At 50.5% G+C, this 13,376-nt stretch overlaps 2 protein-coding genes across 4 annotated transcripts in view; one reads left to right on the forward strand and one right to left on the reverse strand.

The window, feature by feature from the left end:
- OSBP2 (oxysterol binding protein 2) overlaps positions 1 to 3,039 on the forward strand; it is a 248,474-nt gene extending 245,435 nt beyond the window's left edge. For both annotated transcript variants that reach the window (XM_058431266.1, XM_058431262.1), the window contains one exon: positions 2,900 to 3,039. The gene's annotated coding sequence lies outside the window, so the exon portion shown is untranslated. The remainder of the gene's footprint in view (positions 1 to 2,899) is intronic.
- Positions 3,040 to 4,244: 1,205 nt separating this feature from the next.
- The window catches only part of MORC2 (MORC family CW-type zinc finger 2), a 43,089-nt gene continuing 33,957 nt past the window's right edge, over positions 4,245 to 13,376 (reverse strand). The window contains exons 18-26 of one of the 2 annotated variants that reach the window (XM_032138421.2): positions 12,860 to 12,934; positions 12,393 to 12,773; positions 11,671 to 11,802; positions 11,110 to 11,164; positions 10,530 to 10,671; positions 10,186 to 10,410; positions 10,000 to 10,093; positions 5,666 to 5,845; positions 4,245 to 4,508 (exon numbers count right to left, since the gene is read on the reverse strand). In XM_032138421.2, coding sequence (XP_031994312.1) covers positions 4,440 to 4,508; positions 5,666 to 5,845; positions 10,000 to 10,093; positions 10,186 to 10,410; positions 10,530 to 10,671; positions 11,110 to 11,164; positions 11,671 to 11,802; positions 12,393 to 12,773; positions 12,860 to 12,934 — 1,353 coding nt within the window. In that variant the 3' untranslated portion in view covers positions 4,245 to 4,439. Of the gene's footprint in view, positions 4,509 to 5,656; positions 5,846 to 9,999; positions 10,094 to 10,185; positions 10,411 to 10,529; positions 10,672 to 11,109; positions 11,165 to 11,670; positions 11,803 to 12,392; positions 12,774 to 12,859; positions 12,935 to 13,376 lie in introns of both variants that reach the window. The other variant, XM_032138420.2, reaches the window with a different exon arrangement.

A 13,376-nucleotide genomic window follows, 5' to 3' on the forward strand; every position in this document is an offset into this window, starting at 1 on the left:
TTAACAGTTGGCTGGTTATGAACCGTTCATAACGGGCGTTAATAACCACGCCCTGTTAGACTGAGCATGGTCCACCCGCGAATCCTCTACACAGATGGCCAAGCGCTGGGGTCCTGGCTGCCTCCTCTAGGCCAGGTGAGAATTTACAACCCACCCTCGGCCACGTGTTGTGCTGTGGCCGCTGATGACTAAGCATGAAGAACTCAAAAACTCTGAACCTTCTGACAAACGGGTTCTCCCCTGCCCACAGCGTGCCCCAAACCCAGCAGGGCAGATTGGTTTACATGGTGGGGCATTGGGGAGGACCCAGAGCTTTCAATAAGGGAAGAAATGATGTGGGGAGGGACAGTAAATCAAAGTAGGGGGTTAGGCCGGGAGCTGTGGCTCATGTCTGTAATCCCAGCCCTTTGGGAGGCTGAGGCAGATGGATCTCTTGAGACCGGGAGTTCTAGACCAGCCTGGCCAACATGGCGAAACCCCGTCTCTACTAAAAATACGAAAATTAGCCGGGCGTGGTGGCGCATGCCTGTAATTCCAGCTACTAGAGAGGCTGAGGCAGGAGAATCGCTTGAACCCTGGAGGCGGAGGTTGCAATGAGGCAAGATGGCGCCACTGCACTCCAGCCTGGGCTACAGAGCCAGATTGTCTCAAAAAAAAAAAAAAAAAAAAGTAGGGGATTAGAGCTGGCCACAGCTTCCCCAGTAACCTGCAGTTACTGGAGCAGGAAGGAGCCTCGGAGAATCCCTGGAAGCATCTCAACAGAATCCAGAGGGGACAAGAAAAGAGAAGGGATACGTCTGTCGCATCCTTCTCTTCTCATTGATCCAAGTTTGCCCTAGTGGTGTGAGCCCCCCTTACCTTCCAGGCCTTGGTGGGTAGCTGCTGACATGTCCAGAACCCCAGGAAGTGCTGAAGGCACCTGCGGTTCAGGCCCCATGGAAGCCCAGACCTCCTTCAGCCTTCGAGGACACTGAAACTGGCCAAATATTTAGGCCATGAGGATGGCTGCTGAGTAAGCACATTACCCCCACATCGGACACAAGCAAGCAGGTGAAGGCCTACAGGTAGCAGGTAGGGGCCAGTGAATCTTGGAAGCAAAGATTTGGGGGTCAAGAACAGCAGGGAGCTCTGGGCCCCCATCTCAGCTTCAACCAGAGCAGCTCCAGGACTCCTAGCTTTCCACATGGGCTTCTGGATAAATTTTAGGTATTCCTGAGGCTGAATAAGCTGGAAAGCCTCTGCCATCACCCAACTCAGTTATTTTAGAGGAGGAACGGGAGCCAAAATGGGCAGTGACTTGTCTGAGGCCTTGCCAGCTTGAAGAAGGAAATGTCTGCTGAACCCAACAGTGGCCCTGGTAAGGCCTGGTGCATTGCAACTCACTGGATGAAAATGGTGACTGGCCGGGTGCAGTGGCTCATGCCTGCAATCCCAGCACTGGGAGGCCAAGGTGGGTGAATCACTTGAGATCAGGAGTTTCAGACCAGCCTGGCCAACATGGTGAAACCCTGTCTTTACCAAAAAATACAAAAGTTAGCTGGGCATGGTGGCACGCACCCGTAGTCCCAGCTACTCGGGAGGCTGAGGGGGGAGAATCGCTTGAATCCAGGAGGTGAAGGTTGCAATGAGCCGAGATCGTGCCACTGCACTCCAGCCTAGGTGACAGAGCAAGAATCCATCTCAAAAAAAAAACAAAAACAAAAACAAAAACAAAAAAAACAGAAACAACCCCAAATGTCCGTAAGTAGGAGACAATATATCCAACACATGAAATGCTCTGTGGTTCATGAGAATAAAGAAGACCCATATGGGTTATTCTGAAGCAGGTTCCACTACACTAAGCTACACTAAGTAGTTTAACAGGCAGAAATGGAACAGAGTGGAAGTGTGTGCACTTAGGAGGGATACTCTCCAGGGAGAATTCAGGGATTGGGTGGCGGAAGGGAGCCTTGCTTTTCATGGTCCAGCCTTTTAGATGGTTTTAATGTTTACCATGTGTATGTGTCACTTAAAAACCAAACACCCTAGGTGAGGCATGGTGGCTTACACTGTAATCCCAGCCCTTTGGGAGGCCGAGGCAGGTGGATCACTTAAGCTTAGGAGTTTGAGACCATCCTAAGCAACATGATGAAACTCTACCAAAAATACAAAAAAATTTTGCCAGGCGTGATGGTGTGTGCCTGTGGTTCCAGCTACTTGGGAGGCTAAGGTGGGAGATCACTTGAGCCTGGAAGGCAGATGTATCAGTGAGCCAAGATCGTGCCACTGCACTCCAGCCTAGGTGACCAGGGTGAGACCCCCATCTCAAACAAAACATCCTAGAGTCCCCACCCCTCTTGTTCCTTAAACACCAGCATTGCTGCCCTTCACTTTCTTGCAGCCTTGTGCAAAGGACCTCACCACAGATCAGCCAGACCATCTTCCTCCTCCCAAGTCATCAGAGTTCCAAGCTGGTCACCTGTCCCTTGATGTTCCCAGGAAACCGGGAAAGAGGACCCCTGCATTTTATCTTCCCATCCAGAATGGCAGGATCTCTGCCTGGGAAACAGGCTGCATTCAGCACAGCTGCGGTAGCATTAGCAAAGCAAAGTGGGCACATCTAGAAGTTGAAGCTAAAACATTCAAGAACTCCAGCCTGTTTCTGTGGATGTTAAGGGGGTGAAGATAAAACAATGGAGGTGATGAGGAGGAATAACTTGAAGACAGTTTAAAGCCACAGTGGTACAAAGAATGAAGAGAAGGAAGGTGCTGGATTTTACTTAGAAAACAGACTGAGTTCAGGAGTCTCACCAGTAGAAGTTTATAGTATTGCATTTCGATTACATGTGTGTGAATTTTAAAAATTGATTACCCTCCAGTAAAAATGTGTAACCAACTTGCGTTTGGATTAAAACATTAGGTTTGGGGACAAAAGTGGACCCCATGCTGCCTGAGATGAACACAGAGAGCAGGATGGCAGAGGAATCACCAGCTCAAGAAACCCCCAAGACTTGGACAGTCGTCCAGCAGAAGAGGCCAGGGTCTCTCAGTGACTACTCCAAACAGGCCTCTCTCAGAGATGTAGTCTGGGAAGGCCCAAAACCCACCAGACAGGCACATCCAGTGGGAAAAAGACTTCCCATTCCAGGGTGGCCTGCATCCCTCACCTCTGCTTCCCAGTCTTCTGCTGACCTCAGAGCAGCAGGGTGGCCATTGCCGATCTGGGTTAGGGAGATGCCAGAAACACACCCAGGTTTGAACCACAGGTTAGTGGTACAAAGTCACAGTCCTTGTGCCCTCAGAAAACCCAGAGGCCCCAAATATGAGTGGGAAGAGAGTTGGGAAAAACGGAACCAGATTCTTCCAATAGCCATTAAAGAGAAAATTCAGCAACGCTTGCCTTTGTCTTTGACCCTGAGAAGTTAAGGGACACAGATTGCGGCGCTGTGATGGAACATGGAGGGAAGGCATGGTGTGCTTCCTGCAGAGATGCCTCTGGAATCCCTATGGCCAGGGGATCTCACTGGCCCCCTCCTCAGGCACCTTGATGGGGCTCAGTGGGGCCAGGCAGAAGGGTGGAAGTAGAAAAGCATCAACAGGCTGTCCAGATCAACTGGCACCATCCAAGGCCCTGCTGCACCCACACATGGAGGTCACCAGCTCAGCCCCAGGGGTTCTTTCACACACAAGCTCCTTCCCTAAGGAGTCCTGTGGGGTTCCACACTCTGTGCTGCCCAAGTCAGAGATTCACCACAAATCTGTCTCCCCCTCAACCTGGACTCAAGTTACTGCGGTGAGAAACCTCACTGACCATGGTTAACTGAAGAAATCCCTCCTTCAGAAAGAACTTGAGTAGTAAATGAGGTGGTTAGACAGGATCTTTTTCCCCCAAGCTGCTTGGACAACGCCACAGCCAGGACCAACTCTGACAGCTGCAAGAGAGTGAGCCCCTCCAATGTGGAACCTCCTACACAGCCCCCATTTTGGGTCCCTGGATATGAGCCCCCAGCAGGACCACCACTCTGGGGGGAAGTCTCCCTCCCATCCCTCAGATCCCCACATTGTTCCTCCTCTAGGAGAAATGTCAGCCCTGACCCTGGAGCTTCTCCAAGATGGCACTGGACTCGCTGTTATCTTGAGGAGCCAGGAGCTGAAGTGGCTCCGGCTTAGCAACCCAGTGTGGCCAAAGTGGAAAGGTTCTCTGTCCTTTGCAGTCACCAAAAAAAAAAAAAAAAAAAGAAGTATGGTCTCACAGGCACAGCATCTTCTTTTAAAAAATAAATATTTATAAACTTAAGGAGGAAGATTCAAAGAATCAGGGTATCTTTCCCTCCAAAAACACAAATGTCCCATGTAAGTCAAACCAAGGTGTGGCCACCAACCCATGAATGAAGCCCCCTCCCCCTGCAGCTACAGGGTTGAGGGGCAGGTGGGCAGGGGAGCTGCTCTCTCTCCCGCCTTCAGTCCCCCTTGGTGATGAGGTCCTCAATGTAGGCGTCCAGCTCATCATCTGTGTTGATGTCTATGTCCTGGAATAGAGCAGGGCAGGGATCAACTGGGGGCCAGAAAGTGATTGAGGGGGGGCTCACCTTTCCACCCTTCTCTCAGCTCCTGAGATGGAGCCCAGAGTCCTCTCCCTGACCTCCCACCCTGCCCTGGATGTCAGGCTTCTGTCCTGTCTTAATCACTCTCCCCTCCCTCATCTGCTGTGCATAGATGATGCCCAAATTTCCTAAACCCACCCTGCCTCTACCCCATGTTCCCAGTTGTCTTAGATGTATGTTTCCCTCAGATACTACAAATGTGCCCACTTCTCTCCCTTCTCTGTCACTGCCCAAGGTCCAGGCCACCATTGTCTCAGACAACTGTGGGAGCCTCCTCACAGGAGGCTCTGGTTCTAACTTTGACCCCTCCAGGCCTCCTCCAACCAAGCAGGTAAATGTCTGAGACTGAAAACTGCATCATGCCACACCCCTCCAGTGATCTCCACTGTTCTCGGGATCAAATCCCACAACTTTCAAGCCCTGCCTCTGCCCCTACTGCCCCCAAGTCCCTGCTCAGGCCTCAAGTCCTGCTCTTCTTCCTTCTGCCTGGAATGCTCGTGTCACACTCTTTGCATGACTGGCTTCCAGTGTCTCCAAATGCCTAAGCCCCTGAACACCCTAGTCAAGTGGCCTCCCCACACTTTACTGTATCTCCTTAGGAACCACCATCAGTAATTCTCTCTTCCACTAGACTGGCAGGCTGTGAGAGCAGGAACCTTCTCTGGCTTGTCTTGTTCATTCTGTATCCACAGGACAGGCACAGAGCAGGCCCTCATGCTTATTGCCTGGGTGAAGGACCAATAGGCTAAGGGGCGCTCCCCACTTCTGGGCTACCCAATCCCATCTGGGCGTCATCTGAAAAAGAACTTCGTTTTTATGGCTTGGAGGGTTCTCAAACCAGGTTGTACGTCAGAATGTCTAAAGGGAAAAAGCCTGGTTCTATGGGTCTGGCTGGGCTGAGGCCCAGGCAGCCACACCATCTCAAGCCCTCCTGCCAGGGTGCTATGCAGCCAGGGTGAGAACCATAGATTCCTGTGAGTGCACAGATTCTTGTGAGAACAGGAACAGGGCCCAGGCCCCCCTCCCTGAGAGACCAGGTGGTCCAGCTGCAACAGGAAGGCTGCCGGGCTCACCTCCTGCACCTTTTGCAGGAGTGCCACGATGTTGGTCCTCAGCTTCTGCAGCTTCTCCTCCGTCTCGCGGAGCTTCCTCTCGGAGGTGCGCAGGCTTTCCTCGGAGGCCTTGGCCCGGGAGTCAGCACGGCTCTGGTAGGAATTGCACAGGTTTTGGAGCCCTACTTCATATTGCTTGAAGTACTCTTTCTGTTGGGAGCAGAGCAAGACGGAGAGTGCGTAAGTTCACAGGGGTCCCCAGGGCCCTTATAGGGTGACACGGGTGTCTCCAGCCCGCTTTGCCCAAGGATGCTTGATCTGAAGGAACATCTTAGATACAAAGAGCAAACAGCCTCTTTACGTCCAGAGTAGAGAGACATCAATGCCTATCTTGTGGGGCTGCCACAAGGAAGAAGACAATTAGCACACAGGTGAAGCACTCAGCACAGTGCTCTGGCAGACTGCAGGCCGTGAGGACATGTGAGGGGTGATTCTTACCATTCCCAGTGACAAAAAAGGATGACAGAATCACTCTTCCATGCTCAATCATAACCTGTCTGACTTCAGTACAGCCCTTTCAGCCATCCACTTCCAAGACATACCCAACAATGTCAGCGCTCACGTCAGTTCTCTTTCCACCTACCAACCAATAGTAGATATCTTCAGATCTGTGGAGTAGTGTATACTTCTACAGCATCAGAGCTTTTTACTATTTTCCCTGAGTACCTGAAACCTCCAGGGGGTGAGGTAGGAAGGGAAACAAGCAGTTTTTCTAGTGGCTTTTCAGACTTGTAAAAGGGAGCAGAATACTTGTTTCAAATGAAATGTCACATGGAATCACAGTGTGAAAAACAATGTAAGTAGTATCTCTTTAGGTTCAATTTATTTTCCGAGTTCAAATTTATAACATGACTTACTCGTAAATCACTGAGAATGATGAGGCCACAGTGATGAACACACATGCCACAACCAGCAGTTGCTAGCTGGCTGCTGCAGTCTTATCAACTCTGGTGTTTACTTCTGTAAAGATGCATGAGCTGCCTAGCCTGGAGAGGCTTCTAGATGCCATTTTTTAAAACTGTTACTGGCAAGTATTTAACTGTGTCATTCACCTTATCCTAGTAAACCAAGATAGCAAGAGAAACTTCTAGTTCTACACAAAACAATAATTGCCTTGGCAGCACAAAATAAATGCTGGAGCAATCTCCAAAGTATTAAAATTCAGTATACAACATCTTGAAAGCGGACATGGTTTGTAATAATTTTTCTTAATTATTTTGAGGTAACTGTAGATTCACATATAATTGTTACATTAGTTTTTTTGAAAAAATGATACTTGAATCTAATATTGCAGGGCTTCTAAGGCTCTATGGAACTCCTGATCCATATGGTATAAAGGACATAACTGACAAGGACATAATGAACAGCAGACTTTGTTTTATCCCTGATGCTAAAAAAATAGTTTGAGTGATGGCCAGGCGTGGTGGCTCACGCCTGTAATCCCAGCACCTTGAGAGGCCGAGGTAGGCGGATCACGAGGTCAGGAGATCGAGACCATCCTGGCTAACACGGTGAAACGCCATCTCTACTAAAAATACAAAAAATTAGCCAGGCGTGGTGGCGGGTGCCTGTAGTCCCAGCTACTCAGGAGGCTGAGGCAGGAGGTTGAGGCAGAATGGTGTGAACCCGGCAGGCAGAGCTGGCAGTGAGCCGAGATTGCGCCACTGCACTCTAGTCTGGGCAACAGAGCGAGACTCCATCTCAAAAAAAAAAAAAAAAAAATAGTTTGAGTGGTTTTAGACATTACAATTAGCAGGACAAAGGTGATACACTGGTATTATACTTCCTTGTACAAAAAGAAGCTAATATACTTTTTTTTTTTTAGACACAGTCTCGCTCTGTCACCCAGGCTAGAGCCCAGTGGCACAATTTCGGCTTACTGCAACCTCTGCTTTTCCCCAGGTTCAAGCGATTTTCATGCCTCGGCCTCCCAAGTAGCTGGGATTACAGGCATGCACAACATCTGGCTAATATTTTTTGTACGTTGTAGTAGAGATGGAGTTTCACCATATTGGCCAGGCTGGTCTCAAACTCCTGGCCTCAAGTGATCCACCTTCCTCAGCCTCCCAAAGTGCTGGGATTACAGGCCTGAGCCTCCACACCCAGCCTAATACACTATTTTTAGACACTCATGCACTTTGTTTTGGGCCCAGGCATTCAAGCCCACTGCAGAGATCCTGCTGCACCCAGGCTCTACTCTGAGTTTGGCAATAACCTTAAGCCAAAATCAACAAATCTGACAAGATGCCAGGCCAACCTAGCCACCCTATTACCTGCTTGTTCCTCCTGGGATTTGCAGAGAACACCTGCAGCCTAAACAAGGACAAAAGTTGAAGCGTGGATCTTTCTGTGAAGCAGCTGTGATTTCTGCACCTTCTAGCTCCCTCACCGAGCACCACCCCCTCATATCTTGCTGGGAGAGCAAGGCAGCATCGTGAGCAGAGCAAGTCCTAAGAAGTACATGGGTTCAAATCTGGTCTCTGTCACTGACCAACAGACTCTTTACCTTTCTGAGCCTTAGTTTCTTCAACTCCTGCTTCATTTCACATTTTAAAAAGTAGAATAAAGACAAACTCCATGTTTTTATCTCTGGCAAACTTTATCAAGCACACAACTGCCCCACGAGGACCCGACATCTTGAATATACTAATCCTGCAGTTTCCATTCCCATTGTCTTTTCTCTAGAACCTCTTTCCTAGAAAACTTAGCTATTCCTATAATAGGAAAATCATCCCACTTCATGTAGACAATTCCCAGAGCCCCATCTCCAGCCCTGGCCTCCCCCTCCCTCCAAGTGCCAGTCCTTGATCTCTACCTGCACAATGCTCATCACCAGAAATGTAGTGAGGGCACTTCTCGTGCCACACAAACCTCCACTCATCACCTTCGTTGCACTTACCCATTTTTCTCTCCTAGTTAATAGCTTTGTCATCAACCTCCAATTCCCACAGGCCTGAGTCACTTGCCTACAATCCATGATCAGTCTCCTGACGACCTCTGACACAGCCCTTTCACCCCCAAGCCCACTGCCACCACGCTGGCTCCTGTTCCCATTCCCTCACCTCTGACATAGGACCTGCTTCCTCGCCCCTGCATCTCCCATCCACCCATTCTACCCAAACACGCTGCTACCCAAATCACTCTCTTAGGGGCAGGGGCAGCAGACTACAGCCCCTGGGCCAAATCAGCCTGCCAACTGTTTTTGTAAATAAAGCTTTGTGGGAACACAGCACATCCATTCCTTTATATACGGTCTGTGGCTGCTTTCATGCTATAATGGCAGAGTTGCCACAGAGACTGTATAGCCTGTGAACCTGAAATTACTTGCCAACTGGCCCTCTACAGAAAAAAATGTGTGGACCTCTCCCCTAGACATGGTTTGGATGACAGTTCCTTCAGCTCAAAACTTTTGCAGGCTGTCCTCTTCATACAGAGTTTAAGCCAGTATGACTTACACTGGGGATTCAAAACACATCAGATCCTGACTTTCAGGCCCCTCGGCCCTAAATGTTCACTACACAGCCTGCTGCCCAGACCCCACTCCCAGAGCCTTTGCTCACAGAAGCCCCCACCTCAAACACTCCTTTTCACTTACACAGGCAGGCACTTGGCAAAACGCACATTTTCTTCCAACTCAGTTGCTCTCTCTGCCCCCCCAGGCCACCAGAGCCCTCCATAGCCTTTCTATCCACTTTCTCAGCACTCATTGCTCCTGCCCTCATGTCCAGCTACCTGGTAACAACTCAGTCTCTACTGAATTTTGAGCCTCTTGAAGGCAAGACTCTCTTTTGCTGCTCACTATGAGGTCCAGCAGACACCTGCTTGGGCAAGGCACCCCTTCCGCATTTGCTGGGTTAAGTAAGACCCAGTGCTTATGTCCACACATCACAAGCTTCTCTATACCTCCTTCTGAGAGTCAAGTTCTACGCACCTTGAGCCTCAGCTCTTCAATGTTGCCTGGGACGGGTTTACTCCCTCTGCTGGGGCAGAAGAAAGAGGGTATGCTTGTCATAAAATGTCAAACTACACCTGCTATCCCTAAGGGATGACTCAACTCCTAGCACCTGTGGTGGGAAGGGGTTGGCTTTCTGCACACCAGAGTCATATCCAGCTAAGCCAATTTTTTTCCCACACCATAAAGTCTCCTCTTCTTTCAGCAGGAGAGAGCCTGGCTGAGATGGAGCACACAGTTGAGAGGTAGCAACTGCAACAAGCATAACAATCATAATCACAACAGTTACAACAAATGCAGGGGCAGGGGTGGGGAATGAAGAGTGTGGAATCGAAGGTCAGGCCAGACTCACCAGAGGAAAAGATATTAGCTCATCTGAATTCATAGCACTCAGCTGCTTCTTGGAGATGGGGAAACTTGGAGGCAGGAAGTACCGTAAACAATTCCTAAAGAAGGCAGGGACAGTAATTCAGAATGGCATGGAGCAGGCAGAGAGCTGCTGCTGGCCCTGGGGTGGGAAGACAAAAGACACATGTACCGGAGGATCTGGACGAGCAGGTCGATGGTCTCGTGATTGGTGCTCAGGGCAGTGGTATCAGGCTCAATGCGGAGGCATTCGGAAGTGGAGGGCTCTGCCACAGCTATGGCCTGCTGGGCCACAGGGACCACCTCCTCCTCCCCGCCCTCCTGTTGCATATCAAGGCTCTGATGTTCCGGAGAAGGGGGTTTCATCAGCCGCACATCCTCACTGCCTTTCTCCACCCTGCAGAAGACACACAGCTTATGTCATGTCTGACCCAGGCTCCCAGGATGGGCTGCTGGCAGGGAGGCTGGGGATACCTCCTTCAAGGAACCACTGCTCCTCCCTGATTGGGGCATTACCAGCGGTCTCTTGGTGTCGTGTCTGTGGGCACGTAGTCAAACTTCACCTTCCACCGCACCACATGCTTGCCCACCTCCACGGCTGTGACACGGCCTGTGTACCACTCCCGGTTCACACGCACCTCCACGTGCAGCCCTTTATCTGACAACGTAGACAGAGGTGCGAGTCAGAAAACTAGCCTAGAGTCCCTCACTTGGCCTGGGCCACATTGAGAAAGGCAGTCCCCAGGGTTTGGAGGACAGAAACACTTAGGTGCTTGCCCCCACTACACCAGGGACACAGAGACCAGGGACCAGCCACCATGCTCTCCTTCCCCCATCTGTTATGAGGGTGCCAAAGAGCAGGAGAACAAGTGACCACCAGGAGTGAACATCAAGGAATTAGTGTTAAAAAATAACCACAAAGGGGTGATCCCTTCAGAATTCTGCTTGGGATTAGACTTGGATCCACTGCTGCACAAGAGCCCAGACCCAGGACAGATTCCATGAGCCTTTGGTAAACTGCTGCTGGTAAGGGGCTCCACTTCCACTCCCACTCCTACCACCCCCCACAGGCTGCCAAGTCACTCCCCCAGCTCACCTTTCTGAGCTCTCTTGAGGTCAGCCGAGTCCTCTTCCCCAGCACTGTCTGAGAGCTGCGTGGAAAGCAGTCTATTAGAGGCATCCCCAGTGCCCCCCAAGAGCAGACTTGTGCCTTACTGGCCACCCAGGGTCATCAGCCATCATCTTCACGACTTCCTGTGCTACAGTTTAAATCACCAAGCTCCACTGAGAGCCACATTGTCCAAGGTACCTACCCTTCTGCTACCTTTATGAACAAGACATTAGGCAAGGGACATGTGTTTCAAGCCTCACTGATGTACATCTGTGTGACTTCAGGCCTGTGGTTAAGCCAGAAGCCAGTCTCACTCAAGACCCTACCTGGCACCATGTTTAGTCACTTGTGTAACTGAGAGTCCTTGAGAGATCACTAGGCTTCTGGAAGGCTCATGACACGAATATAAACAGAGCTGGTGCGACTGCTAGTGGGGGGTATAGACTGCTGGTGGGTGGTGTAGACTGCTGATGGGGGATGCAGACTGCTGATGGGGCTGCAGGCCCTAGAGAGGGAGGCTTTGAGAACCTCACCTCAACCACTTACCTCATTCGAGTCCTTCTTTTCCTCCTTCACAACAAATCTGCCCCGCTTGCACCTCTCCTTCCTCCTCTCAGCTTCTTCCTCAACTTCTTCCTCATCAGAAACTGCGACACTCCGCTTCCGACTAGGGGTAGCCTAGAGCAAGAGGAGCGTGAGGATGTGAGGGGCCCTGTTCAGCCTCTAAGGAGCAGGAAGATTTCATCTAGCCTAAAGGAGCTGTTCCAAGAGGAGCTGTACTCCCTGCAATCCCTGCCTCACATTACTTGGAATGTACACAGGCAACCCACTGGCCCCGGCACCATGAGGATCTTTGCTCAAAGCTGTCATAGGAGAAGCTTCTCAATTCCCTTCCCACTTTACTCTGCCTGGCCAGCTAGCTGTCCCCTCCCCAAGAACCACCCACCACTGCCGCAGCCCACTCAGGCTATCTGTCACCAGATGACTGACCTAAGCCCACACTTCGAGAGCCAGTGGAAGTGACTGAAGCTTGTGGCAGACCAAAACTCGGAGGGAACAGTGAAGAGCTCGTTATACAGGCAACCAATGTGCTGTCTGGCCCTGAACAAGTCCGTTCAGCTATCAAGGCTTCCCCTCCTCAGGGGCAGCAGCAAAGCTTTAGATTCCGTATCTTCCCAAGGCTCCCCCAGTACAGCTGTGACACTGCACAATTCCATTCCTACACTACTGACACTGGGCTGGGGGATTAAGGAGGACAAGCATCTCACCGGGGAGAGTTTGATGGATGGCTCTGTCTTCTTTACCACTGGAGTCTTGATGACTTTGGGAGAAGGAACCTCCCGAGGGCTCTTGGAGTTGGGCAGTAAAGATGGGGACAGTTGCTGCACCAGAGGGGCAGGTCGGGATGCAGTCTTGACAAGAGTGTTGGCAGGCTTTCGGGGTGCCTCAGGTGGCTGGAGCAGCCTGGATGTGCTGGCCTCCTCCCGGGCTGCCAAAGCAGGGGGCTTTGGTGTACTGCTGATGACAGGAGCCTTTCGGGGCTGGCTGGCTGGTCTAGGAGTTGGCAGAGAAGGGGGTCTGCTGGGGGCATTCCTGATCACAGCAGGTAAAGGGGGCGACCGAGGACGCTGAGGTCTACGCACAGGTTCCTAAAAAAAGGCCCACAGAGAGTGAGAACACTGACTCTAGCATGAGACACCTGAGGAAAAGCCCTTCCCAGGCCCCTGGACTTCACCTCAGTGGAAGGTCTTGTGGTCACTTCCAAGGGCAATTTCTTCAGGTCTGCTTGGGAGCGGATGGGTGTGGTTTTCTGCAAGGCAAACATCATGATGAAGTTGTTTGCATATTTTAGTATACTTCAGCAAACTTTTTGGATAGTGTCTGGAACCGGGGACAAACAAAATAGAAAACCCGAGCCATAGTCCTACTCTTACAAACCTCCCGTTCTCATTGGGGAGACACAAAATATATAAATACTCAACTATCAGCAAATTACAGGAAATTGTGTGATTAATCCAGCAACTGAGAGACTGGCAAAAAGTGTCAATGGACTAAATTCCTATAAAAGGAACCCAAAAAGGTAGGAAGGGTCCGATGGATAAGGAAAACTTGGATGAAGCCAGAGGGAGGCATGCATAAAACATCATGGGTTAGTGAGAGCACATCTGCACAGACACAGAAGCCAAAAAGGGAAATGGTTTTGTACTAAATATGATAAACAGCTGATATCACAGACATATCTAGAAAAAAAA

This window comes from Hylobates moloch, unplaced genomic scaffold (genome assembly GCF_009828535.3).
Source record: "Hylobates moloch isolate HMO894 unplaced genomic scaffold, HMol_V3 SCAFFOLD_19, whole genome shotgun sequence".
NCBI lineage: Eukaryota > Metazoa > Chordata > Mammalia > Primates > Hylobatidae > Hylobates > Hylobates moloch.